We start from the raw sequence: 25,433 nt of genomic DNA, 5'->3' as shown, positions 1-25,433 counted from the left end.
TTGTATCATTTCTTTTACTAATACATCTGTTTCTTTATAGGACCGGAGTACGGGGAGGATGATTGGCTTCAGATGTGAATCTCATGGCCTATATCGGCTTCAACAACCCTCTTTTGTTAGTTCAGCAGCGACATCTCTACTACTTATTCATGATCAGTTAAGACATCTAGGTCTTAATAAGTTAAAATAGTTACATCCTAGTCTTTTTCACTTAGAGTCTTTATCTTGTGAGTCGTGTCAATTAGGTAAGCATGTTCGTAGTTCTTTTTCTCCTCGTATTGAGAGTCGGGCTATGTCTCCTTTTGCTTTGGTTCATTTTGATGTTTGGGGTCCGAGTCATGTTTCTTCTACAATAGGGTCAAGGTATTTTGTTACTCTTATAGACGATTTTTCCCGTTGTACATGGTTATATCTGATGAAGGATCGTTCAGAATTGTATTCTATTTTTGAATCCTTTTTTCTTAAAATAAAAACTCAATTTGGTACTTCCCTTCGAACTTTGCAAAGTGATAATGCACGCGAGTATTTATCTACTCAATTTCGTACCTTCTTGACATCTCATGGTGTGTTGCATCGCACGTCTTGCCCTCATACCCCTCAACAGACTAGGGTTGCAGAACGCAAGAATCGTCATCTCCTTGAAACCACTCGGACTCTTCTTCTCCATTCTAATGTCCCTCATCAGTTTTGGGGTGATGCCGTACTTACTGCATGTTATCTCATCAATCGCATGCCTTCATCCACTCTCCAGGGTAAAATACCCCATCAGGTACTTTATCCGCATTAGCCTCTTCATCCTCTACCACCTTGGGTCTTTGGTTCTATATGTTTTGCTCATGCTCTTGATCCCGGCATTGACAAACTTTCTCCTCGATCTCATAAGTGTGTCTTCCTTGGGTACCCACGGTCTCAAAAAGGGTACAAGTGTTATTCCCCTACTCTTCGTCGGTACTTCATCTCTGCTGATGTCACATTCTTTTTTTGGTCCTTCTGCTTCCAGGCCGAGGTTTCTCCCTCTCCACCTGCACCAGTAACTATCTTTTATCCTCCGGAGGCGCCTCTGTCATCTCCGGCCTCGTTCTCCTTTGCAGGTTTATCAGCGTCGTCCTCGTTCTGCTTTGCCGCCGACCAACACTGACACTGCTGTGGGCACATCTTTGGAGCCAAGTCCTTCGCCGTTTCCTCCGGTCTCATCTTCTGCTTATGATGTTCCTATTGCACTTCGAAAGGGTATGCGTTCCACTCGTAATCCTTCTCCTCACTATGTTTCTTTGAGCTATCATCGTCTTTCCCTATCCTATTACTATTGTCTATCTTCTTTGTCGTCTGTTTCTCTTCCAAAGACTGCAGGTGATGCCTTTGCCCATCCAGGATGGAAACAAGCTATGCTTAATGAAATGAGTGTCTTACAGAGCAGTGGGACTTGGGACCTAGTTCCTCTACCTCCTGGGAAGTCAACGGTTGGTTGTCGATGAATGTTTACTGTGAAAGTTGGTGTAGACGGCACGGTTGATCGACTTAAGGCTCGTCTTGTCGCTAAAGGCTATACTCAGGTATTTGGATTGGATTATGTAGACACCTTTTCTCCTATTGCCAAGATGTCTTCCGTGCGTCTTTTCCTGTCTATTGCTACAATTCGCCATTGGCCTCTTCATCAATTAGACATCAAAAATGCATTCTTACATGGTGACCTGCTTGAGGAAGTCTACATAGAGCAACCTCCGTGTTTTGTTGCTCAGGGGGAGTCTTCTGGTCTTGTATGTCGCTTGCGGAAATCTTTATATGGTCTCAAGCAGTCACCCAGAGCATGGTTTAGTAGATTTAGTACCGTAATTCAACAGTTTGGCATGACTCGAAGCGAGGCTGATCATTCTGTCTTTTATCGCTACTCATCTACTGGTTGCATCTATGTAGTGGTTTATGTTGATGATATTGTCATCACAGGTAATGATCATCTTGGGATTTCACAAGTAAAACATATTTTCAAACATTTCCAGACAAAGGATCTCGGCAAACTCAAATATTTTCTAGGGATAGAAGTGGCACAGTCTAAAGATGGGATCATTATATCCCAAAGGAAGTATGCAATTGATATTCTGGAAGAAACAGGAATGTTAAACTCAAAGACAGTCGACAATCCCATGGATCCTAATGTCAAGCTCCTGCCAAATCAGGGGGAGCCTCTTTCAGATTCTGAACGGTATAGGCGATTGGTAGGGAAACTAAACTACCTTACTGTCACTCGTTCGGATATCTCATTTGCAATAAGTGTAGTAAGTCAGTTTCTTAGCTCTCCGTGCAAAGAACATTGGGATGCCGTAACTCGCATTATTCGATATATCAGGGGTGCACCAGGAAAGGGTCTTCTATATGAAAACAAAGGACATACTTAAGTGGTGGGGTATTCTGATGCAGATTGAGCAGGATCTCCCTCTTATAGAAAATCCACTTCTGGATTTTGTATATTTGTCGGAGGTAACCTTGTTTCTTGGAAAAGCAAAAAGCAGAATGTTGTGGCAAGATCCAGTGCAGAGACAAAATATCGAGTTATGGCTATTGCTAGTCAATAACTTATATGGTTAAAACAGTTGTTTCAGGAACTAAGGTTTGGAGAGGTTATACAAATGTCACTCATATGTGACAACCAGACCGCTATGCATATTGCCTCAAATCCAATCTTCCATGAGAGGACAAAGCATATTGAAGTTGGCTGTCACTTTGTCAGAGAGAAAGTCATATATGGAGAAATATCTACTAGTTTTGTCAACTCAAATGATCAGCTAGCAGATATATTCACTAAGTCACTTAGAGGTCCTCGAATTGACTACATATGTAACAAGCTTGGTATATATGATCTATATTCTCAAGTTCGAGGGGGCAGTGTTAGAATAATTATAAGGGTATTTTTGTCTTTTGGTGTATATCTTCTTTCCTATATAAAGGCCTAACTCGTGGTTCCAATATACGAGAATTTAGGGTTTTACTTTGAACACCGAAGATATTAAAAGTTTTTTTGGTGACTTAGATGAATATGTCTACATGCCTTTAGAGGCAGCTATACATTTGAATGACACGACCTTAGAGAATTAGAGGCTTTTGATAAACAACATCATAAGCTAAAAGACAACTGGATATTATATTTTGATGAAGATAGAAATATAATAGCCCAAAAATTTGATGATGACACAATTAGTCTACCAATACCTGCCAAAGACTTGATGAATCTAGGAGAATCATCAGCCACTTCTAAACCAGCATATAAAGTGTGGATGCCCGAAAGCACAATAGGAACCATAGATTATGGACATGAATAAGGCCATCCTCCTAGAACTAGGATAACCTCTGAAGAACCAAAAAAATTTATATATCTCCACAATAGTATGATATTGTTCACTTTGGACCTAAGTCCTCAGTTTTGCTCTTGGGCTCTACCCAAAATGCATCATATCAATGAAGATATCTTTTTCTTATAAACGCATGATCTTTCCCATGTTTTCAATGTGAGACTATGTTTACAACCTAGCAACCCCAACAATCCCCCCCTCCCCCCCTCAAACAAAAGACCACAGGTCCCTCTCAAGCATCGGGTCACTCTTGACCTGCAAGGCCTCCCCTACTTTGTTCAAGGTTTCCCCCCTTAGTTCGATCCTGAATCATGGCAATGGCTCGTGCTTCTTCCAGCGATTAGTCCGGTGAAGAGTAACCTCGCTTTGAGACCAATTGTTAGGACCAAAAGGAATTTAGATATCTCCATAATAGTATGATATTGTCTCCTTTGGACCTAAGCCCTCATGGTTTTACTCTTGGGCTCTACACAAAAGACTCCATACCAATGGAGATATTTTTTCTTATAAACTCATGATCTTTCCCATATATTTTCAATATGGGACTATGTTTGCAACCTTTCAACCCTAACAACCCCGTATATTAACAACCCTTTAGTAAGGACTATTGGAAAAAGACGACCACTAGAAGTCACCTTCTTTGGAAAAGATGTACTTTTGAATATCATAGAATGCGCTTAATTATATGACACATACTTGGAGCAGTGGATAATGTATGTTAAACAAGATTATCAAGCCAAGCATGAATTAGACATAGAAATAGGAGACGCTATAATTAGAGTAGGACAAAACTACTTAGGAGATGTAGCTAAAGCAGCTTCGGAAGACTCAGGGATTGCCACACAAGGTAATAATATACTTAATTTCTACTATGAAATTCACAAACTACTTACATCTAGAAATGCAAATACAAGATTAGAAATCAGACAAAAAGAAATAATGCGAGACTTAGAACAACTTCAACTTTTCAGTTGGAATTATATTAAACTTTTTTCTAATGATTTTATGACATTTACAGCAATTTCAAGAAATTATTGCAATCCTGTTTTAAGAGAAAGACTATTTAGCAAACTTCCAGGAGACTTAGGAAAGGAAAATCATAAATTTTGGACTGATCTAAATATGTCAGCATTGTATGATAATATTGGAGTTAAGATTCAACGCATCTCTTAGAATGCGCTTAATTATATGACACATACTTGGAGCAGTGGATAATGTCTGTTAAACAAGATTATCAAGCCAAGCATGAATTAGACATAGAAATAGGAGACCCTATAATTAGAGTAGGACAAAACTACTTAGGAGATGTAGCTAAAGCAGCTTGGGAAGACTCACGGATTGCCACACAAGGTAATAATATACTTAATTTCTACTATGAAATTCACAAACTACTTACATCTAGAAATACAAATACAAGATTAGAAATCAGACAAAAAGAAACAATGCGAGACTTAGAACAACTTCAACTTTTCAGTTGGAATTATATTAAACCTTTTTCTAATGATTTTATGACATTTACAGCAATTTCAAGAAATTATTGCAATCTTGTTTTAGGAGAAAGACTATTTAGCAAACTTCCAGGAGACTTAAGAAAGGAAAATCATAAATTTTGGACTGATCTAAATATGTCAGCATTGTATGATAATATTGGAGTTAAGATTCAACACATTCTCTCTAAACTTAAAGAAAAATGCACGTACATACAAATACAAAAACAATTTTAAAAAGCAACAATATGAGTTTTCCAGTCAAATCTACACCCCGCAACAATATGGAACAACCCAATCACACAAAAGACTAAGAAAAATTACATGACCTATGATTAAGGCACAACGCAAATAGAAACAAAAGAAAATTTATTATGTGCGGAAAAGTAGGAAAAAGAAACCTTATTTGAACAAAGAAAAACATGTCAGAAAATTTAAACCCAAAAAGACTTATGCTAATACAAGCACTTGCTTTGCTGGTAATGAACCAGGACACCTTTCTTCTACTTGTACCAACCACAAAAAACTTTCCAGTAGAGAAGCCCAATTAGTAGGATGTACCAATCTTGATTTAATAGAAGTACAATAAGATGTCTCTGATACTTCTTCTATTTATTCTATTGTGTTCGTCAATGATATGGAAGGATGCACTTCCTCTTCCGGAAACAATGCCCAATATGAAATACCTCCTCCTTTTCTTCAAGATAATTTAAGTGATTTTGAGGATACTATAAATCTCATAGACAATTTTAATTTCATGTATAAACAATTTATTCCACAAAATTTAACAAACTTAAGATCATAACAAAGGACTTGTATCCAAGAGTGAATCCTTAAAGAAGGAACCGACAGTGTTCCTTGCTTTATTTATAATTACTATCCATCTGTGTTAAAACAAGCAACTTGTAAATTATGTAAAAAACAATGTTGTAACATATGTCTGGAAACAATTTTCCAAATCACAATTCCTCCTATTCACACAATTCGTGGCAGTACAAGAAATGTGCTATTAGAAACCCGAGTTTCAGTATTAGAAATTAGACTAAACTTACTTGAAATCAAAATAGCAACCCTAAGGGAACAACAAGCTTCTACTTTCCCACTCGATGAGGGCAAAAGCCTAATAATTTTAGAGGAATCCGAAGACACAAATTTTGTATTCATTAAAACCCCTAGCATTTGTAACACAGGGTCCAGTGTACCCTCAAAATACAAGGACATGAACTCACTCTTCATGCCTGTTTGGACAGTGGTGATACCACTTCCACTATTGATGAATCCCTTTTATTATCAGTTTTACCCAACACTTTGATCAAGCAAACCTATAAACCTTTAATTAGTACCCAATTTGATGGACAACTTTCCTGCCACAAATTTGTTAAAAATTTCCAACTTCGCTTCTATACTAATTGGTACTTTCAGTCACCCTCTCCTTCTGAATCAATTATGGGTACGCCCATTACATCATCAACAAATTTCGGGTCTTAATTTCCTTCTTGCCACTGATAGAGCTCTTTTACTTACTAAGGATTATGTCATATACCTTTCTACTCCTGTCATTGCCCCCATACTCTCTGATTATCCCTCTGAGGTCAAGTACTCAGAAGCGTGGCGATACCCCTTGCATATTTCCCCTGCTGAAAATCCTACTTCTGCCTCTTGTTCTTGCCCTAAGACAGGATCCTGTAAATCAAACAAACCCCGTCACCCGCAGGAAAACTAATTTCAATTGGCATCTCAAGCCCAGACTTAGACCTAGAAGAAGATTTAGTCCTAAGCTACATTCTACAACCAGATGTTGACTTATACCCACAAGATTTTATTAGTCCAACATATTTGCTAACTTTATTCCAAACACAGGACACTTTAGACTCCATAATTTCTAAACTAGAAAAGCTAGAAATTATCTGAGAAAATCCAACAAAATACTAGGAAAGAGATAAGGTATACTGCAAACTCAATATTATTAATCCTGATCTCAGCATAAAGGCTCAAGACTTAAAATACACTAATTGAGAAAGAGAAGAATGTAAAATACATATTTCTCAACTACTTACTCTTAAAGCTAATTCAACGCTCTGAATCAAGACATCGAAGTCCATTCAAAAAAAAAAAAGGACAGTCCGGTGCACGAAGCTCCCGCCATGCGGGGTCCCGAGGAAGGATCCATTGTATGCAGTCTTACCCTACTTTTTACAAAAGGTTGTTTCCAAGATTCGAACCCATGACTTTTTGATCATATGACAACAACTTTACCATTGCGCCAAGACAACAACTTTACATAGAAGTCCATTCATTGTAAATAAAATAGCAGAACAAAAAAGAGGTCAATCTCGAATGGTGTTTAATTATAAACGACTAAATGACAATTGTCATGAAGATGGATATAAAATACCATATAAGGACCAACTCCTGAATAAAATTCAAAACTCAAAGTGGTATTTAAAATTTAATATGAAATCTGATTTTTTCCAAGTTATAATCACCCTCTCTATCCAATGGATAGCATTCTCTCATTCAGAAGGACATTTTGAATGGTTAGTCATTCCATTTGGACTTAAAGTTGCCTCCCAAATCTTTCGATGCAAAATGGATGACATTCTAGAGGTGCATCTTCCTTTACTTGTGTCTATATAAATGATGTACTTGTTTTCTCTAAAACAAAAGAACACTATGCACACTTACACATGATTAATAGTTTCACGATAGCAAATGAAACTAGCCACAACCCATATAGACTTTCTTGGCAGTGAAATTGGACAAGGAAAAATAACCCTTCAACATAACAACCAAAATTTTAGATTTTTCAGAGAAAATGGAAGAGATGAAGACTCTTAGATCTTTTCTTGGACTTTTAAATTATGCAAGACCATATTTAAAAGACATAAGGAAAGTTAGTGGTCCTACAAAACTTCACAAATGGACAAAGATATTTTAATGCAAGATATTGGTAAGGTTAAACAAATAAAAGCTATGGTGAAACAATCCCTTGTTCTTACTTTACCCTTAGATACAGATTACTTGGTAATAGAAAATGTTAGTTGTGAAACTGGATGGGGTGGAGCCTTATTTAGAAAATTGTCTAAATACAAACCAAAGACCTCTGAATCTTTATATAGATACTCATCAGAAAAGTACAAAGAAAAGAACATCTTACTTCACTTGACTACGAAATTCTAGCAGTTATATATTGTTTAGAAGCTTTCATGTTGTATATATGTAGCAAGGCCGAAATTACAATTAGGACTGATTGTGAAGCAATGGTTCGATATAGTCAGCAAACAAAGGGAACTAGAAACAATTAGGCTCAAAATGATGGATCAAGTTTACAGACACCAACATTAATTGCGGATTAAAAATAAATTGGGACGAACTAATAATTCCCTAGCTGATACTTTATCTGGACTTCTTCAATAATTCTCCTTACTTTTCTACAGAACTTATAGAGAAACACAGGAAGGTCAGAACTTAGATACAAGACTATGAAGTTCGGAACTAGGAACTTCAATAGCACTTAAGGAAATAAGATACTTTCCAATTTGAACTTAGATCAAATCTTGATCAAGTACAATAATGCCTTATTGATGGCAAAAAAGCGAATACGCTCGCCCCCAGCGCCCCCGCCAACCCGTCCCAAGATCAACACAGAAGAGGTAAATCACGGACGGCTACTAGCCTTTGGAATAGTGACTAGCACATAAGGGAGTCATTTATCTCGGCTTTGCCGAGATTCGAATCTCAGACCTTATGATGGCAGCACCTCATGCGCTAGCCACTAGACTCATCCGAGCGCACAATAATGCCTTATTGATAAATATCTAGAACATCCCTACTTCACCAGGAATAGCAAATCACAAAATTACTATCATAAATGGTCTATCTAATTACTGCGTTACAACAATACAAAAATCCATAAGGAAAAAATTCTCTTGTTATGCTATCTTTTCAGGTATGCATCAACTTTACTCCACATGGGATGAGATAAAAATGGTACTCCCAGACGATAATAAACCTTCTTATAAGGGATTCAATTGTGGATGAAGCCTATGATTCTATTATGTGGCATGTGAGTAAGACTTGTCAGGCAGGCCCGGAGTAAATCATAGGCTTAAAGGCAATTTATGTTGTTGCTCAAGGAAGCCTAAAGTACGTAAAACTTAAAAGGCATTTTAAGGTCTCAAACAAAGCCCTCAAATGTGGTTTGAGAAGTTTTCTCAAGAAAAATATGCAAGTTGGTCCCGAGTATAACAAAGCAAACCATTCAATTTTTGTTCCGTACACTACCACCAGTATCCTAATTTTAGCAATTTATGTTGATGACATTTATACAGGAAGTGATGTGCAACCTATCATTGATGCCAAAAATGAAGTAAAAATTGTTAGCAAAGATCTGAGAAGGCCGTATACTTTTTAGAGGAATTTAAGAGTTGTTCAAGAAAAGGTTTACAATACAAGAAGCATAAAGACTTAAATATTAAAGATGTTGCATATGTTGGACCAAATACAAGCAACCTTGTACCATGGAAGAGCAAAAAGCACAATGTGAGAACATGATCGAGTGTTGGAGCGAAATACATCGCAATGGCACATAGAGCCTATGAGATGATGTGTATAAATATCCTTGAAGAATTTAGCTTTAACATTACAGAATCAATAGATATGCATTGTAACAAACAATCCAGTGTTCCATGGACATGAAACATAATAAAGTAAATTGTCTTTATTCAATATGTGTAATATCTAAGAAGATTAGAAACCATGCACTTCTTCGAAGAACAAACAATTGACATCTTTACCAAGTCACTCTTTAGGCATGATAGATATCTATGCTAGGAGTGCTAGAAAAAGAAAAACAAGTCTTTTCTTTGTATCACTTAGTCTTAAGGCCTTTTCTATATTCCCTAGTCTTAAGGCCATTAACAATATTGCCTACTCTAAATTTACCCAAGTGTATATCTACCTACTTTTTAGTATATTAGTTGTGTTGATGGCTATAAACATATACGGTGTATTCTCTTAACAGTCTCAACTTATAATATGTACAAATAGTTCCAACGAATATAAGCCCCCAACAGAGTAACTAATAGTTTAATAAGCAATGTGGGAATATTTACTCTAACAAATAGGAAGACACACTAAAAAGAAACATCTTAGTGTATGAGCAAAAAGAAGAGATAGAAAGATCTAGATTCTACTTTGCCCTTGCGAGATACCCATTAGATGGAGTGATTGGTATATTAAAAATCATGAATGATATACACGGGGATTGAGATCTCATGCTAAATCAATCGAAACGAGCGAAACATTTAGGTTCGCCCGCCAACTAGCACTGACACTAACCTGGCACCAATCCCACGAACGCCCGCGGTTGCGTCGTAGGGGCATTGTGACATTCGCAGAGGGGCCGCGTGACTCCCGCAGCCACGGCCCCTAGCTGCGCCAAAAAGGCTGTGCGACCTCGTGGAAGGGGCCGCGCGATCCTCGAGGAAGCACCGGAGGGGCCACGCGACCCCGTGGCCGTGCCAGGGGTTGTAGTCAGTTTTTTAATTAAATCTTTTTAAAAAATTAAAACAATTCCCAGTATTAATAGGAATAATTCAAATAGATTTAATTAAATCCTAATAAAATCTAATTAATTAAATATTTTATTTATTTTAAATTTAAATATATATAATAAAAAATTTATTTTTTTATTTTTAGTTATTTGATCATGTCTGAAAGTCGATGAGATGGATGCTGAGGATGTGGCGATCCCGCTGACCTCCTGTGGACTTCGCTCCGGTCCTGCAACACAAGCAGCGTCAGTGCCGAGCCAGGGAAGGGATCCCGACGATGACCCTCCGACACTCAAGTCAGACTCCGGCAAAGAAGAAGAAGCAAGTAGCAGAGCAAATAAGAAAACTGTAGTGCAACAGTAGAAATCGCATACAACGCGTACCTCCGCCGATGCTTGGACTCCCCTTTATATAGAGCTCCTGTAGTGCGTGTGCACACTTCCCAAGGCGGATATGCATCTCAAAGCTTTCCCTGAAAAGACTTGTCAGTAAAGTGTTCCTGACACAGTACCTTAACGGACCGAGCATATCTCTGAAGTGACAATGGAAGCTTCCGCCGTACGATCCTCTGTCTGACCATGCCACCTGTCAGCGGCACTAGCTCCCAAAAGGATGTCAAAAGATATCCTGCTGTGTATGTTGCTTGGCCGAGTGGAATGGCCGCTCGGTCAGAGTTCCACTGCCCATATGCTGTCCGTTGTCGGGTCGAGCGGGATAGCCGCTCGGCCGGAAGTCCACTGTCTGCATGCTCTGTTGCTAGGCCGAGCGGGATGGCCGCTCGGCCGGAAGTCCTCTGTTCGTATGCTCGACTGATGTCAAGTCTAATGCTAGGTCGAGCAGGGTAACTACTCGGCCGAAGTTGAACTCTATCGATGTCATGCCTCGCTGTCCGATCGAGCGAGGTAGTTGCTCAACTTTTGCACATCGTTCTCCCTTGAGTGTCGAGTGTTTGAATGCTCCCCGTGTCGAGGGCGATGGTGGATCGGATCTTCTCCCCAGTCGGGGCATGCTTCGCCCAATCGGCCGCGTTAACCGCCTTGACTTTGACCTCCTTTGACCTCCATCGTGACAGCAGGGTAGAGCCTCATTATCACCGCATCACAAGCCTCCCCCTCAAGTCCAGTCGAAGGAGGCTGTAGTCTCACTAATAGGACAACTGTGTGAGCAGATTTCCTCCCGATTGGCCTTCGACACTGTGTGGTTTCTGAAACTTGTCGATAGGCCTATTGAAACTTGTCGTTCGGGCATAGGTATGATCCCTCGTTCCGATCGGCATAACGAAGGTTTGCACTTGTAAAAATTCGTCTTGGGCTGTCTTGGGCGAGCGCGAGCTAGGCTAACATCACTCAGATTTCTTGGAAATAGTACAAATCCCCGCTCATTAAGTTTGATCACGCTCCCACGCCTTCATTAATTGCCGACTTGTGGCGAAGCGCCACGTATCAAGTCCTGATGTCGCCGCACGCCTGACGTGACAGGCGTGATGTGACGTTTGGCGGTTCAAATTCGATAGTGAGATCCTCGCCTTGGCTTCCGTGACCTAAATCGGACAGCTCCGATCGGCCGTCTCTTAGGCTTATAAGCCCGCTGCGTCGCCTCCTTCGTACGCTTCTTCGAGCTCGAGTTCTCCGACAACCCTTTGCTTCTATGTGATCCCTACTCTCCAGCGATCCTCTGCGCTTCTTCTCCGACGACCTCCCTCCAGTAAGCTTCCTCCCAATCACCCTCATCTTTGTGCTTTTCGGCCTTTTTCTACTCCGACGGTATTAAGACCACCTTTTTCGTATTTCGGTCGCTTTCCTTCCCCTTGATTATCCCCTCTTCTATTTTGCGATGGCGAGCACTTCGCAGTTGTCCGCCTCTGTCCCTAGACTCTAGTACACATCCATGGAGTCTAGGTTCGATGGGGGCGACGCTCAGAGTCTGCGAGATGTCTTTTAAATCCCTCCTGATCATCAACTCGTTCTTCCTTCTCCGTCCGATTGGCCCAATTCTTCGCCGACCAACTGTATTTGTTTCTTCCGGGATCAGTTTCTCGCCGATCTGTGGTTCCCCCTTCATCCTTTCATCCCCGCAGTTTGTAAATATTTTTCGTATTTTTCATCAGTTTATCGAGGCATGGCATCGATAGAGTTCAACTTCGGCCGAGCAGTTACCCCGCTCGGCCTAGCATTAGACTTGACATCAATCGAGCATACGGGCAGAGGACTTCCGGCCGAGCGGCCATCTCGTTCGGTCTAGTAAGAGGCTATCCCGCTCGGCCCGACAACAGACAGCACGTGGACAGTGGAACTCCGATCGAACGGTCATTCCACTCGGCCAAGCAACATACACAGCAGGATATCTTTCGACATCATTTTGGGAGCTAGTGTCGCTGACAGGCGGCATGGTCAGACAGAGGATCGTACGACGGAAGCTTCCATTGTCACTTCAAAGATATGCTCGATCCGTTAAAGTACTGCGTCAGGAACACTTTACTGACAAGTCTTTTCAGGGAAAGCTTTGAGATGCATATTCGCCTTGGGAAGCGTGCACGTACGCTACAGGAACTCTATATAAAAGGGGTCCAAGCATCGACAGAGGTATGCATTGTATGTGATTTCTACTGTTGCGCTACAATTTTCTCATTTGCTTCGCTACTTGCTTCTTCTTCGCCAGAGTCTGACTTGAGCGTCGGAGGGTCATTGCCGGGGACGCCTTCCCGGGCTCAACATTGACGCTGCTTGTGTTGCAAAACCGGAGCAAAGTCCAAAGGAGGTCAGCAGGAGCACCACATTCCCAGCATCCTTCTCATCGACTTTCGGACAAGATCATTATTATTATTTTTTAATGATCTAATTATCTCTAATTTAAATAAATAATCAAATATATTTATTAAAATTCTAATTAAATTATCCCATTAAAATATATAAAAATTAATTTAAAACTCCAAAAAATTCTAATAAAATATTGTATATTCCTAAAACCTTCCACAGTAATCGCGAAGTAACAATGGTCTTTATAGGTCACCACAACCACTTAGTATTTTTAATTTAGTTATTTTTTTTTTAAATATCTAATTTTTTTATAAATAAACCATTGTTAATAATAATTAAATAATATTAAAAATTATTTCAAAATTTTTAAATAATTTTAAATTTTATTAAATATTTTATAAAATAATTTATTTATTTTTAATAATTTTAAAATTAAACATAAATTTAAAATAATCTAAAAATTTTAAAATATTTAATTCTTAAACATTTCAAATAATATTTTTTAAATTAAAAATTTACAAATGCATTAAAAAAAATTTAAAATTTTCAAATAATTTTATAATTATTTTTATAATTTTAAATTTAGTTTTGAATTTTAAGAATTACTTATTTTTTTAAAAATATTTTTTATAAAAAACTCAATAGGCATTATTTTATGAGAAAATGTTAAAATATAAATTCAACATTTCAAAATATAAAATATCTTTAGTAATCAAATATTAATATACATTTATATTTATATTTAAAAAAATACCGAAACTATATCGGTACGGAACGATACGATACTGAAACTCTATTGTTCTGGTCCGGAACAGAAACCTCAACACTAGTCAGAGATTTTAAACCTTGGATATGCACCAAATTTCCTACTGCTATAAACAAATCAGTTCCAAATGCAATGCCAACACAGGATTAGAACTGATATGATGTATTAAGCAAGCCTACAAATCATATCGACGTTTAAGGATTTCTAGTGATAAAAAAAATTAAACGTCTTAGTTTGAATATTCTGAAAATTATGCTATGTTTACATAGACAGAAGGAAACTAATTCACAGAGTTCCCCACCACAGTCCTTATTCCTTCCCAAGCATGACTCCCCACAAACTCAATTTGTGGATTGACTTCGAGTTAAAAGATCTCATTTCAACTCGAGGTAAACAAGGGAAGGAATACGAAATGTGCCTGGGCCCCACTAATCCATGGAATTGATTGTGAGCTGTGCTCAGGAATTGCATCAATACTTGGAATAATTTCCTTCCGTCTGTGTAATCCCAGCATTAAAGATGCAGCATCATTCATCTGATTACATCAAGATATACCTGTTTTTTCTCCAATTCCTCAGTCCTTGCTGTCAATCTTTTGATGATTTCTACCAACTAAGAAAAAAGAACATTATAAGAGACAAAAGATAACAAACAAGAAGAAAGAATGCATACAGGAGCTGTTATTACGTGAAAAGAATGCATATACCTCAGTATTTACTTGCAGGTCAGATGTAGATCTATTTTCTTCCATACTAGGTGGTAACAAAATATTCCTTTTGCACGTTTCAGGAAATATACATGGAACAGGATCGTCAATTTTACAATCTTTCAAAGACAAACTTGAAGATGCATGATCAATTGAAATCATTTTAGGCTCATGCAAAACTTTCTCCAAGTTGGGAAATGATGCTTCATCCTTGGATTGTTGATCCAGTAAGGGATTTTCTCCAGCCAAGTGAAGGTTAGTAATCAAATAATGCTCCTGAACATTGTCATCCAAATCCATTATTTTTTCTTCAATATCCCCCTCGTACTGAACATTGGATAATGCCTTTCTTGCATTATCAAGTTTTTCATAATTGCCAAAATCAATTGATTCAAACTTATCCATTTTTCTAAGTTCAGGAGAATATTTTCTCTCTATTTCATCACCAATTTTGTCTGTATTCTCCTGGCCGTCAATTCTCTTCCATTTCGTAGTCACTAATGCTGACAGCAAATTGGTCTTGTCAGAGGAAAAGGAAGCTTTCATGAAATTGGCTGGAACTGATAAAGGTTTGAATAAAAGCATCAAGTTGTTTGCTTGTGCATGATCCAGTTCAAACCAAAAATGTTTTTGACTATAATAATTGCTCTGAATTACAGTCATGAATTGTTTTTCTGAGAGAGGCTCGCAAGGTGTCTTGGTAAGCACACGAACCTGAAGTAAATAAATGTTATTTGATTGCAAACAAACAGTCAAAGGGAAATCCTTTATAACATACCAAACAAGTACAGACACATAAATATTATTTGATTACAAACTAATCCTAATTACTCCCTCAAATTGTTATAACATAACAAATCTTGTGGAAAAATAAATCATGTAAGCAGTAAGTAAATTGTTTAAATGGTACAAGCATTCTGATGGATCCTTAAATCAATTTTACAATTAGAGGAGTTTATATGCATAAATGTTTAACTTGAATTATGAACAGCAACTAGAGAAACCAAACTTTGTAAGCAGAACTAATATAAAATACATGTAATATAACTTCAGCAATAACGAGCAAAGAAATGAAGCCACAGTTACAAATCAGAATAGCATATATCTTGAATCCATTGTTCAACAAAAATGTCATATCAATAAAAACAATTCTTAGACCAAATGGTAGGTTATGGAAAGGTGCTTTTGGAGTGTTGTAGGATTATTATATACCTCTTAGGTTAAACAAACTTTTATAATCCCAAGAGTACAGTACGATTAACCATGTCGCATGGGTAGTCATTATTAAAGAAACAACACAGACAAAGTGAGTTTAGGGGTGAGGCAATGTTCTAAAACACAGGCTGGGCACTCGGCAGCCAACAACCGCACCAGAAAGGTGCTGGGCGGCCAGCCTAGGCGGCCCTGTGCAGCCCTATATGGCGCTGTGCGGTGCAGAAATTTCATTTTTTTTTTCCTTTCCTTTGAAGCCCTAAATACTATCCTTCAATGATTCATCTGCCTCTCACGCCGGTTCGACCGCCACTCGCCTCCGCCAGAAGCATCTGCTCGATGATCGGTAAGTTTTTCAATAATTTATTTTATGCAATTATTTTTTTTTTTGCCTCCCGCAACGCTTCCGGCGTCAAGGGATGCGCCCGTCGAACACGTCGCAAGAAGCTTCTGGCGGGGCACTAGACACTTCGCCGGAGGCTTCCAGCGGCGCCAGAAGTGTCGCAGGACGTATCCGGCGTCACGGGATGGACTCGTCACGCAGCGCTAGCACCGAACACGTGCCGTGACGCTTCTGGCGCCGCCGGAAGCGTCCGACAGTGCTTGAAGCTTCCGGCGACATGTCCAACGCTGTTGCAACGGGTTTAGTGGTGTTTTTTTAAAACATATTTTGTTTTTTAATTTATTTATTATGTATTTAATTCAAACAACTCCTCACTTAAATGGAGTAAATCGAATAGGCTTTTATAAATCCTAATTAAATTATCCCAATAAACTATATAAAAAATATATTTAAAATTAAAATCTTTTAATAAATTTACTTATATTCTAATAATATTATATTTAAATTTTTTTAATAAATATTATTAATGAATTTATATTCTGATATTTTATATTTAAAATTAAAATTTTTTAATATATCTTATTAATTCATATACATCATATTTATATTCATAATTTTATATATAAAATTTAAAAAAAAACTAATAATTTTATTAATTCATATAAATCACATTTATATTCTGACAATATTTTTTACTGATTTATATATTTTTATTTATTAATTTAAGTGGTCTTAAGTCTTAATCATGCCATATACAATAATTTCATCAACTTGAAAGGATATTCCTTTTATATTTTTCTTAGACTTGTTAATGATTCTAAAATTCCTAAATTTATTTTTAAATCACTTTTCATGTTATCACAATTACAATGACAAGCAATCCATCTTCGATGACATCCGTCACTCAACTCGAATCCAAAATTCTTACGAGAAATTCAAATGACATCGGATAAGAGTTCGGGATATTGATTGATCGTTTGAATGTCGACAAAATTAAATACAAATTATAAAAAAGCGATGTCGAGGAGTGTATAGAATCAAGGAGCACGTAGGAAATATACTTGAAAATGCATTTGGTTGTCAAAAGCATCTCAAGAAGATAAAAATAAATGCAAACAAGCTATTTTAGAAGGAAGAAATAAAAGAACAAAATAATGGAAGAACAAAGTTGTAGAGCAGAAGTGACTATTTCTCTAGACGAACGAGGTCCTGAAATTGAAAGGATAGATGAAATTAAAAAACCTCTTCCAATTGGCCCCATGGATAAATATGCATCGATAATTGCTCTAAAAAATATAAGTTCTAGTGGAAGTAAAGTGCTTCGCAAAAAAATATAAATGAGGCTCTTTTCAAAGAAAAAACTCCACAAGTTAAATAATATGTTGGGAGATGGGTTTATGAAAATGTAATCCCATTCGATGTTGTTGATAATGATAACTTCAAGCAACTAATGGAGGCAGTAGGTCAATTTGGACCAGGATTCAAGCCTCCAACTCAATATCAACTTAGGGAGACACTATTGAAAGCTGAAATTGAAAGAACAAAGCAACTGCTGAAGAAACATGAAGAAGAATGGGTGCTCGATCATGACAGATGCATGAAGTCATAACAAAAGAAGCATCTTAAATTTGTGTGTTAACTGCAATAAGAGTACTATAATTTTTAGAGTCTAAGGAGTCATCAGACGAGACACATACAACTGAACTTATTTTTGAGTATACTGACAAGTGTGTTGAACAAGTAGAAGCTTAGAATATTGTTCAGATTGTAACAGACAATGTCACCAACAATATGACTACAATTAAATTGATGAGAGAAAAATGACCTGGGATCTTTTGCTGTTCAGGTGCAACTCACACTGTTAAATCTCATGCTTGAAAGTATTGGCAAACTTCTACGATATAAAAAGGTTATTGAGCAATCCAAGTCTTTTACCATTTTCATTTATGTTCGCCATAAGACTGTCATTGATGAGAAGTTTCACGAAGAAGAGAGAATCTGGACATGAGTTCCAGGTTTGCATCCAATTTTCTCACATTGTAAAGTTTGATTGAAAAAAAATCTATTTTAAGGGTCATGTTTACAAAGGGATATTGGCTTACATGAGTTTTTGGAATGATGTGACACTTTGTTTGAAAATATTTACTCCTTTGGTAAGAGTTCTTCGATTGGAAGATGGAGATAGAAAGTCATCTATGGGGATTATATATGAGGAGCTTCTTCAAGCTAAAGAAGATATCAAGATGGCTCTGAACAACGTGAAATCAAATTATCAGTATATCATAGTGATTATTGAGTCAAAAATGAAGGATAGACTTGATACATCATTGCATACCGCTGTCTTTTTGTTGAATCCCTATTTTTACTATAAAGAAAGCTCTATTGCTCATTACAAGGAGGTTGCGGCGGGGATTTTTTAATGCATAGAAATTTTGCATGTCAATTTGTTAGATCTACAAGATATAATAAAATACAAGACTGAATTATTTGGAAAAACATTGGCAGCAAAAGCATGTGAAAAAAAATGATGATATATTTGGTCCATGTGCATGGTGTTCATACGGTGCTCACACCCAACTTGCTAAGAGTGATACTTTCATTAACTATGGGTGTGAAAGAAATTAGAGTGCATTTGAAGGAGTCAACTTTAAACTTTAAGTCTTTAATTAAAGTAAAGTATCAATTTTTAAAATTTATATGAATGTTACTAACTATAATATTTACTTTCTCTTTTTTTTTTATATTCATAAAAAGAAAAGAAATAGATTAGATGTCAACAGGTTGAACAATCTAGTATTTGTCCAATTTAATGTTAGATTATTGAAATGTCGATGTCCTTTTTGCAAAAGATGATTTAAATGTTGAATTGGGGATGTTGGGGAAGATGAATAGATGATGAAATTGAACTAGGTTCCGGACTCACATGGCAAATGATTGATGAAACAAGTGGAGCAGATGAAAATCTACAACTCAAAAAAGCTCTAGGCTGAGAGAACTTCACGAGGATGATTTTGCATCCGAAGAAGAGGAGGATCATAATAATGATATTGAGTTTGTGTCCAATGAAGAATAAGTTGTTGAAAATTATAGAAAATAAGTAGAATAAATATGTGATATTTTATTGGTTGTGTAATTTTGAACTCATTTAAAATTTGATGTTATTGTGTTAGTTATAATATGTGATTTATGTTGATATCGAGGAATCTGCCTAACAACGCCTAATCTCCGCCTAGGCGCTGGTTTGCCGCCAAACTAACGCCTAGTGAATTTTAGAACCTTGGGGTGAGGATATAAATGTGAGGTTATTATGAGAGGAAAAATTATATTGATATGATATTTATATGTTCAAAGATATAGAACCTATCATTAAACAAACTGAATTAATTAAAGTTGAAGATGAGGGCAAAAGAAAGGCTGGAGACAATTTTAATTGATATAAATAAAAGAGTGTTGAATGACAAGTTTTATAAATGAGATGAGATGGTATTCCGTAGTGTCAAATAGTTGTGAACAACTTATACATAAATAAATAGAAGAAATAAATAGCACAATACTTATTCAGGGCACAACTTAATGGCACAATATGCAGAATCTAGGAGTTTTGATCTTAATGCAGGGCACAACTTAATCCCTGTTGCTTCCTTGCTGCCATATGGGATTACTTAATGCACTATATGCAGAATCTAGGAGTTTTGATCTTAAGTTGCAAGTACATTGCTCACACAAGCCTGATTCAATGAATGAAATAACTCTGGGCTGCATCAAGGTTACAACTAGGTCAACTAGAGATTTATATCCAGCAACCCAACTAAGTCAACTAAGCATTTTGCCTGAAACTATTTGTTGGATGCTTCCCAACCTTGCATTACAGAATGCTCTAATAGTAGATATGCAATTATTACACCAAAGGAAACGCATGCAAGTTTCCAGAACAAGTAGTTAAAGACTCTGAGATAGACACAAGAATTGGTACTTCTACGCATATCACGAAATAATGATAGAGACATGTCGAACATATATATCAGGTTATATAATTCTGCTACTGCTAAAAAGAAAATATTGTATGCATAACGCATTGCAAATCAATACCTGAGCTGGAAATTGAGTTCTCTCAGTCCCATTTTCCGTCCAAGCATAAGGGTCAATGTTCATCTGGCCATAACTTGCAGCCTCAAAAATGCCATGCATTGACTTATCAGAATAATTGAACAGAAACAAGGGTAGACCCGGGCCAATTTTGCACACATAAGAGAAATGAGCATACGGCAAGCCTGCCAATCAGGATTTCAGTGACCAAATTCAATTAGAAGGCAAAAACTTGCTTATTCTAATGCATTTATGTGCAGACTAAAGACTTCAAGATCACAACTCTTTTAAGTTATCACTAACCAAATAATTGCTTGGCAAGACATTCCTTCATCGTCACATTCTTGCAGCCAAAGATCACTCCTCCCAGGTCATTCGTGCGCAAGTTCCTCACAGTCCCAGGCGTGGAGCCGTTGTCACCTACCATATGACAGGGCTGAGGCCACCGTAGCCCCTGGATCGATGGCGTATTGCTCTTAGGGTCCATCCAGATCCCAAACCGTGTGTGCCTTAAGTACGCTGCAGTCCGACCAACCCTAATCCCTAAAGCGAATCCGAGAACAAAAACTGGTGGCAAAGGGAGACAAAAAAAAGGTCTCAACTCAGCATTGAAGCAGATAACAGATCAAAGACAGAAAAGCGACAAACTCCCTTACGTGTGCAAGAAGAACACTAAACCAGCACTAGAGAAGGGATCCACAGAAGAACGCGGGCACTACGTCATGAACAGAAGGGGAACCACGAGGCCGATGAAGATCGCCGACAGAGAGCGGGCGGAAAAGGAAATAATTAGGGTTTTAGAGGAAGTTGCTGGGAATTGGATGAGGAGGAGCGAGTGGTTTCGTTTCCAATTTTTAAACGTCAAATATTTTGCTTGCCTTCAATTAAATTCATTTAACCAATCTACTCGACTAAAATTAAAATATCAGTTTAATTAATTTAGAAATTCAAATTTTTTTAATAAATTAAAGAAAAATCCTCAATCACAATATTTAAATTAGAGAAAAATACTTTACAAAGTATTACTTGTTTCAAGTCACTCATATAAATATTGTTATCTAAATTACCCTCGGATTTTTTAGATACAAAAAGTCAAAAATTAAATATAAAAAGTCCAAAAATGAGTATAATTCTTTTAAAGTCAGCACTTTATATTAAAATTGAGTATATTTTCTATCAAAATTGTCCCTCTTATTTTTTAGGTATAAAAAGTCTAAAAATAAGTATAATTCCTGTTAAATTCAACACTTTAATTCATCACTCTATACTAGGATCGAGTATATTTTCTATCGAAATTAACCCTCATATTTTTCGGTACAAATAGTCTAAAAATGAGTATAATTCATATTAAATTCAGCACATTAAACTAAAATTGAGTATACTTTGAGGTGAAAAAAGAATCGTACTCAATTTGATAGAAAATATACTAGATTCTAAGTTAATATACTCAATTTAAGAGGATTTATACTGATTTTTAAACTTGTTGTACCTAAAAATATCATGGGCAATTAGGTAATATGTTTGACCGGGGAGTGAAAATAAAGATTTTCATGGATGAAGACTGAATGCAAAGATTTATTTGCTAATAGAGACTTCATGCAAAATTACTCATCTTTTAACCTCTTGGATTTAAATTTAATAAAAATTTAATTATTTCAATTTTTATACAAAAATCCGATGAGTTCAGATTAATTAAGTCTTAACAAATTCGATTGATTCAATCCATTCGTTCAATTTTAATTTAAATGATTCCGATTCGGTTATTAACATTTTGTTGACTCCTACTCTTATTTACAGGTTATAACTATTTTTTTTTTAAATATGAAAAATATTAATACGATTGAAAAAAAACTCATAATGATAAAAATTAGATGATTAAAAATTAGCAAAAATCTCTTATGGAAAACCAGGCATTAAAATAGATGTAAATTGTTTGAAATTTGATCATTACCAGCTTATAAAAACTCAAAATATAACATTACTATTTTCTTATTATAAAAAATATGAAAAATTTAACTTATAAGTTACCTTATAAATAACTGTGTCAGTTTTTAACAACGCAAGTTGATTTACAAATTATATTAAGCCTTCATATTTTTTGCTATTTTGTTGTCATTATTGAATTTGTGGATTGCTTGTCTAGTTGATATTGCTGACTTGGTGAGGATAATGTGACAAAAGAATGGCCTACAGCTGCTCCTTTCAAGTCCCAAAGTGGGACAAGTTAACACCTTTATCCACTTGCAGAAAACAAGAGGGTAGCCTAAGAATGATAATTGAGGACAGAACAGTTGCTCGAAAATAGCTTAATCCCAAAAAGTTAGATAAGATTACATCTTTGTTATTATAGGATGAATACTGAGACAAGAATACAACATATAAACTGTGTACAGGAGTACAAGACTAGAGGTCTCGAATCAATGAACGAATTTAACCAGTCTTCTATCACTTTGAACAAGTTCTACTGAGTTTGTTGTTTGTTTGCTGCATGATCTCCTAAAACCATTTTAATTTAGAAATGAATCGATGGACAAGTCTTCATTTGGTTCTTCTTTAGTTTCAGTGAAAAAGTTACCCATGCGTGCAGATTGTTGTAGATTCATTGGGTTGATTGAATTTTGATAACCTGAGAAACCAAAACTCCCACCAGCATTGAGTCTTCCGTTGAAGATGTTGCTGGAAGCAATCTGGTTGACGTGATTCGCCATGGCTGACGGGCGAACGGCCATTCCGATGCCATTGTTGTCTGGCTGAGGCCTGGTAAGTAGGTGCGCGCCACTTCCTCTAGCCGCAGGGATATCATGGTTGTGCTTGCCTTCGTAGGTAGTGATAACTGATCTCATATCATGGGATGCTCTCTCCACATGTTTCCTCACCGGGCAACCCACGGTGGTGCATTTGTAGTAACTCCTATTGATCAACAAAGTTTGTATTAAGCATAATTGTAGCAAGTCTTAGTTTTGATACGAATATGGATGGAAGTATCATTAACTAACCTTGGATTTGGATTCCCTTTCACCACTTTCTGCCCATACTTCCTCCAGCGATACCCATCGTCAAGGATGTCGATGTCGCTTTGTGTCTGAACAACCACTCTTGGCTCTCTAACAGTTCTATTTCCAGGAGCTGACAACCCTTCAGTCTCACCATCTCCCTTCCTGAAGCAAATTACAAGCCATAGGCACATTAAGACACGTCCAACAGCATTAAAATTTGATCGAGTACAATTACTATCTAAAAGTTTGAGACACCTTACCATCGCTTGGAATCAGGCTCATCTTCGTCGAAGTCATCTCCACCCTGGTTACTCTTCTGAGAGCTCATATCAATCTCGTCATCGCCAAAAGACACTGATGAATCATCAGGTGTTTGAACTGAATCAATAGGCATGCCCGACCGCACACCAAAGGAGTTCTCAGAAGCTTCAGAAGGCACAGCACCCTGGACTGCTTGAGCTACAGCAGCTGAGTTCCTCCTGGTGGACTGAGGCTTTGGGTGATTATGAGTCCCCTTGTACACAATCTCAGTGATCTGCCCGTCCAAGGCTCTCTCTACCTTCTTCTTCATGGGGCAACCAGAGTAAGAGCACTTGTAGTAGCTCCTCGGATTTTCACTTCCTTTGACCTGTTTCTGGCCATACTTTCTCCAGTTGTATCCATCATCCAACCTCCTCTGATTTTGAATGGGAAGGGAAGGTTGGATTTCGGTACTGCCATTGCTGGTCTGGGAGTTTGTCTGAGTTGGAGCTACAGCTTCAACTTTGATGCTGGGTTTCATGGAAGATAGCTCAGAGTTTTTGACCTGATTGAAATAGAGTTAAGAGTAAGATTTTTAGCGACTTAAGCTCGACATATAATTAATTTAATCCAGTAAAAAGATGGAAGAATTGATACCGCTGAAATTGCAGCCAAGGAATTCTGGTAAGGAGGTATCTGATAACTTTGGGGATTTGTGTTGGTATGGAAGGAGAAGTCAGAGGAGGATCTGCTTTCAAGTCTGTTCCCAAATTGAGAATTAGCTAAGGAGAATCTGGAATTCAAAGCCTGTGCTGGAAAAGTCCCAGTAGTTGGAGATGGCAAGATCTGTTCAACAAAAATTGCGATCTTCAGCTCAATCATTAAGGAGAACATCTAATTTACAAAAACAATTAAGAAATAGAAGCCCTTTTGCTGCTGATCCTCACACGGACAGTATTCTATCCACAAATAAACTTGCTAAACTTGAAAAATAACACAAAAACAAAATCGCAACCCCGCGTCAATAAATCAGATCATTAATTTTCTCCAAAGAAAATCACATACTGAAGTGCTACATGTGTGTGGATCAAGTAGAAATCATCAGCATCATAATATCCTAAATTAACTCACAAAAATGATCCAATTAGGCGAACTTGGAGTAAAATAAACTCGATCATGGAAAAACAAAAACAGGGCTCATGTTTAGAATAGCTAGGGTTACTTAACCTAAGAAAGAACCAATTTTATCGTGGACTTACATGAGAAGAAGAGAGAAGGACAGGGGAGTCGAGGAGTTCGGCGGGGCTGAGCCCAGCAGGGATGGAGAAGTATGAGGAAGGAGAGACCGGCGGGCGGGAGATAGGCAGTGAGGGAGGCGGCGCCGACTTAAACTTGGGCACTCCTCCGAAGTCTCCGCCCGTCGACCGAACGCCTCCGCCGTCTCCAGCGAGAAGATCGGTGAAGGAAGAGTAGGTCGGCGAGAAGGAGAACGCCGACGCAGACGTGGAGTTAGCCGAGGCGTCCAAACTGCCGGTGGACGAAGTCATCGGAGACGAAGAGGAAAAAAAATTAGAAAAGAGGGCGAAATTTTGGAATTTAAAGGGCTCTAGAGAGAGAGAGAGAGAGAGATGAGGGTAGCTTCGTCGAGAGAGACGAAACCGGTCAAAACACGTGTATTTGACCGGAGCCGGTGGCGGCTGACGCAGGATACCGCGAAGCTTCCACGAAGAGTTTGAGGCCATTTTAATTCTGCAAATATATTATTATTTTTTTAATATTAATATTTAGGAATTTTGAATAAAAATATATATATAAAAAATGGATCGATGTCTTTAGAAGATTTTCGCTAGCTCTCTAAATTCAGTTTTAGCTTAAAAATTATTATCGTCGGATCATTTTAATTAAGTTAAAATAGTTTTGATTAATATTAGAAAAGCTTTAA

General features: G+C 37.4%; 2 protein-coding genes across 2 annotated transcripts in view; both read right to left on the bottom strand.

Annotated features, from left to right (window-relative positions):
* Positions 1-21,124, bottom strand: part of LOC122040485 — a 29,269-nt gene extending 8,145 nt beyond the window's left edge. The window contains exons 1-5 of the mRNA XM_042599815.1: positions 20,912-21,124; positions 20,559-20,822; positions 20,259-20,440; positions 14,615-15,328; positions 14,464-14,520 (exon numbers count right to left, since the gene is read on the bottom strand). Coding sequence (XP_042455749.1) covers positions 14,464-14,520; positions 14,615-15,328; positions 20,259-20,440; positions 20,559-20,742 — 1,137 coding nt within the window. The 5' untranslated portion in view covers positions 20,743-20,822; positions 20,912-21,124. The remainder of the gene's footprint in view (positions 1-14,463; positions 14,521-14,614; positions 15,329-20,258; positions 20,441-20,558; positions 20,823-20,911) is intronic.
* Positions 21,125-22,575: 1,451 nt separating this feature from the next.
* On the bottom strand, positions 22,576-25,074 carry LOC122040484 (WRKY transcription factor WRKY24-like). The gene is made up of 5 exons (XM_042599814.1): positions 24,751-25,074; positions 24,149-24,337; positions 23,512-24,056; positions 23,252-23,413; positions 22,576-23,165 (listed from the first exon to the last, which is right to left on the bottom strand). The coding sequence occupies exons 1-5, from the start codon at positions 25,036-25,038 to the stop codon at positions 22,763-22,765; spliced, it is 1,587 nt and encodes a 528-aa protein (XP_042455748.1). The 5' UTR covers positions 25,039-25,074; the 3' UTR covers positions 22,576-22,762.
* Between the last annotated feature and the right edge of the window lie 359 nt (positions 25,075-25,433).

This window comes from Zingiber officinale, chromosome 2A (genome assembly GCF_018446385.1).
Source record: "Zingiber officinale cultivar Zhangliang chromosome 2A, Zo_v1.1, whole genome shotgun sequence".
In the NCBI taxonomy this organism is placed as follows: domain Eukaryota; kingdom Viridiplantae; phylum Streptophyta; class Magnoliopsida; order Zingiberales; family Zingiberaceae; genus Zingiber; species Zingiber officinale.
Note: the sequence above shows the minus strand (reverse complement) of the source record. Positions and strands in the feature narration are given on the sequence as shown.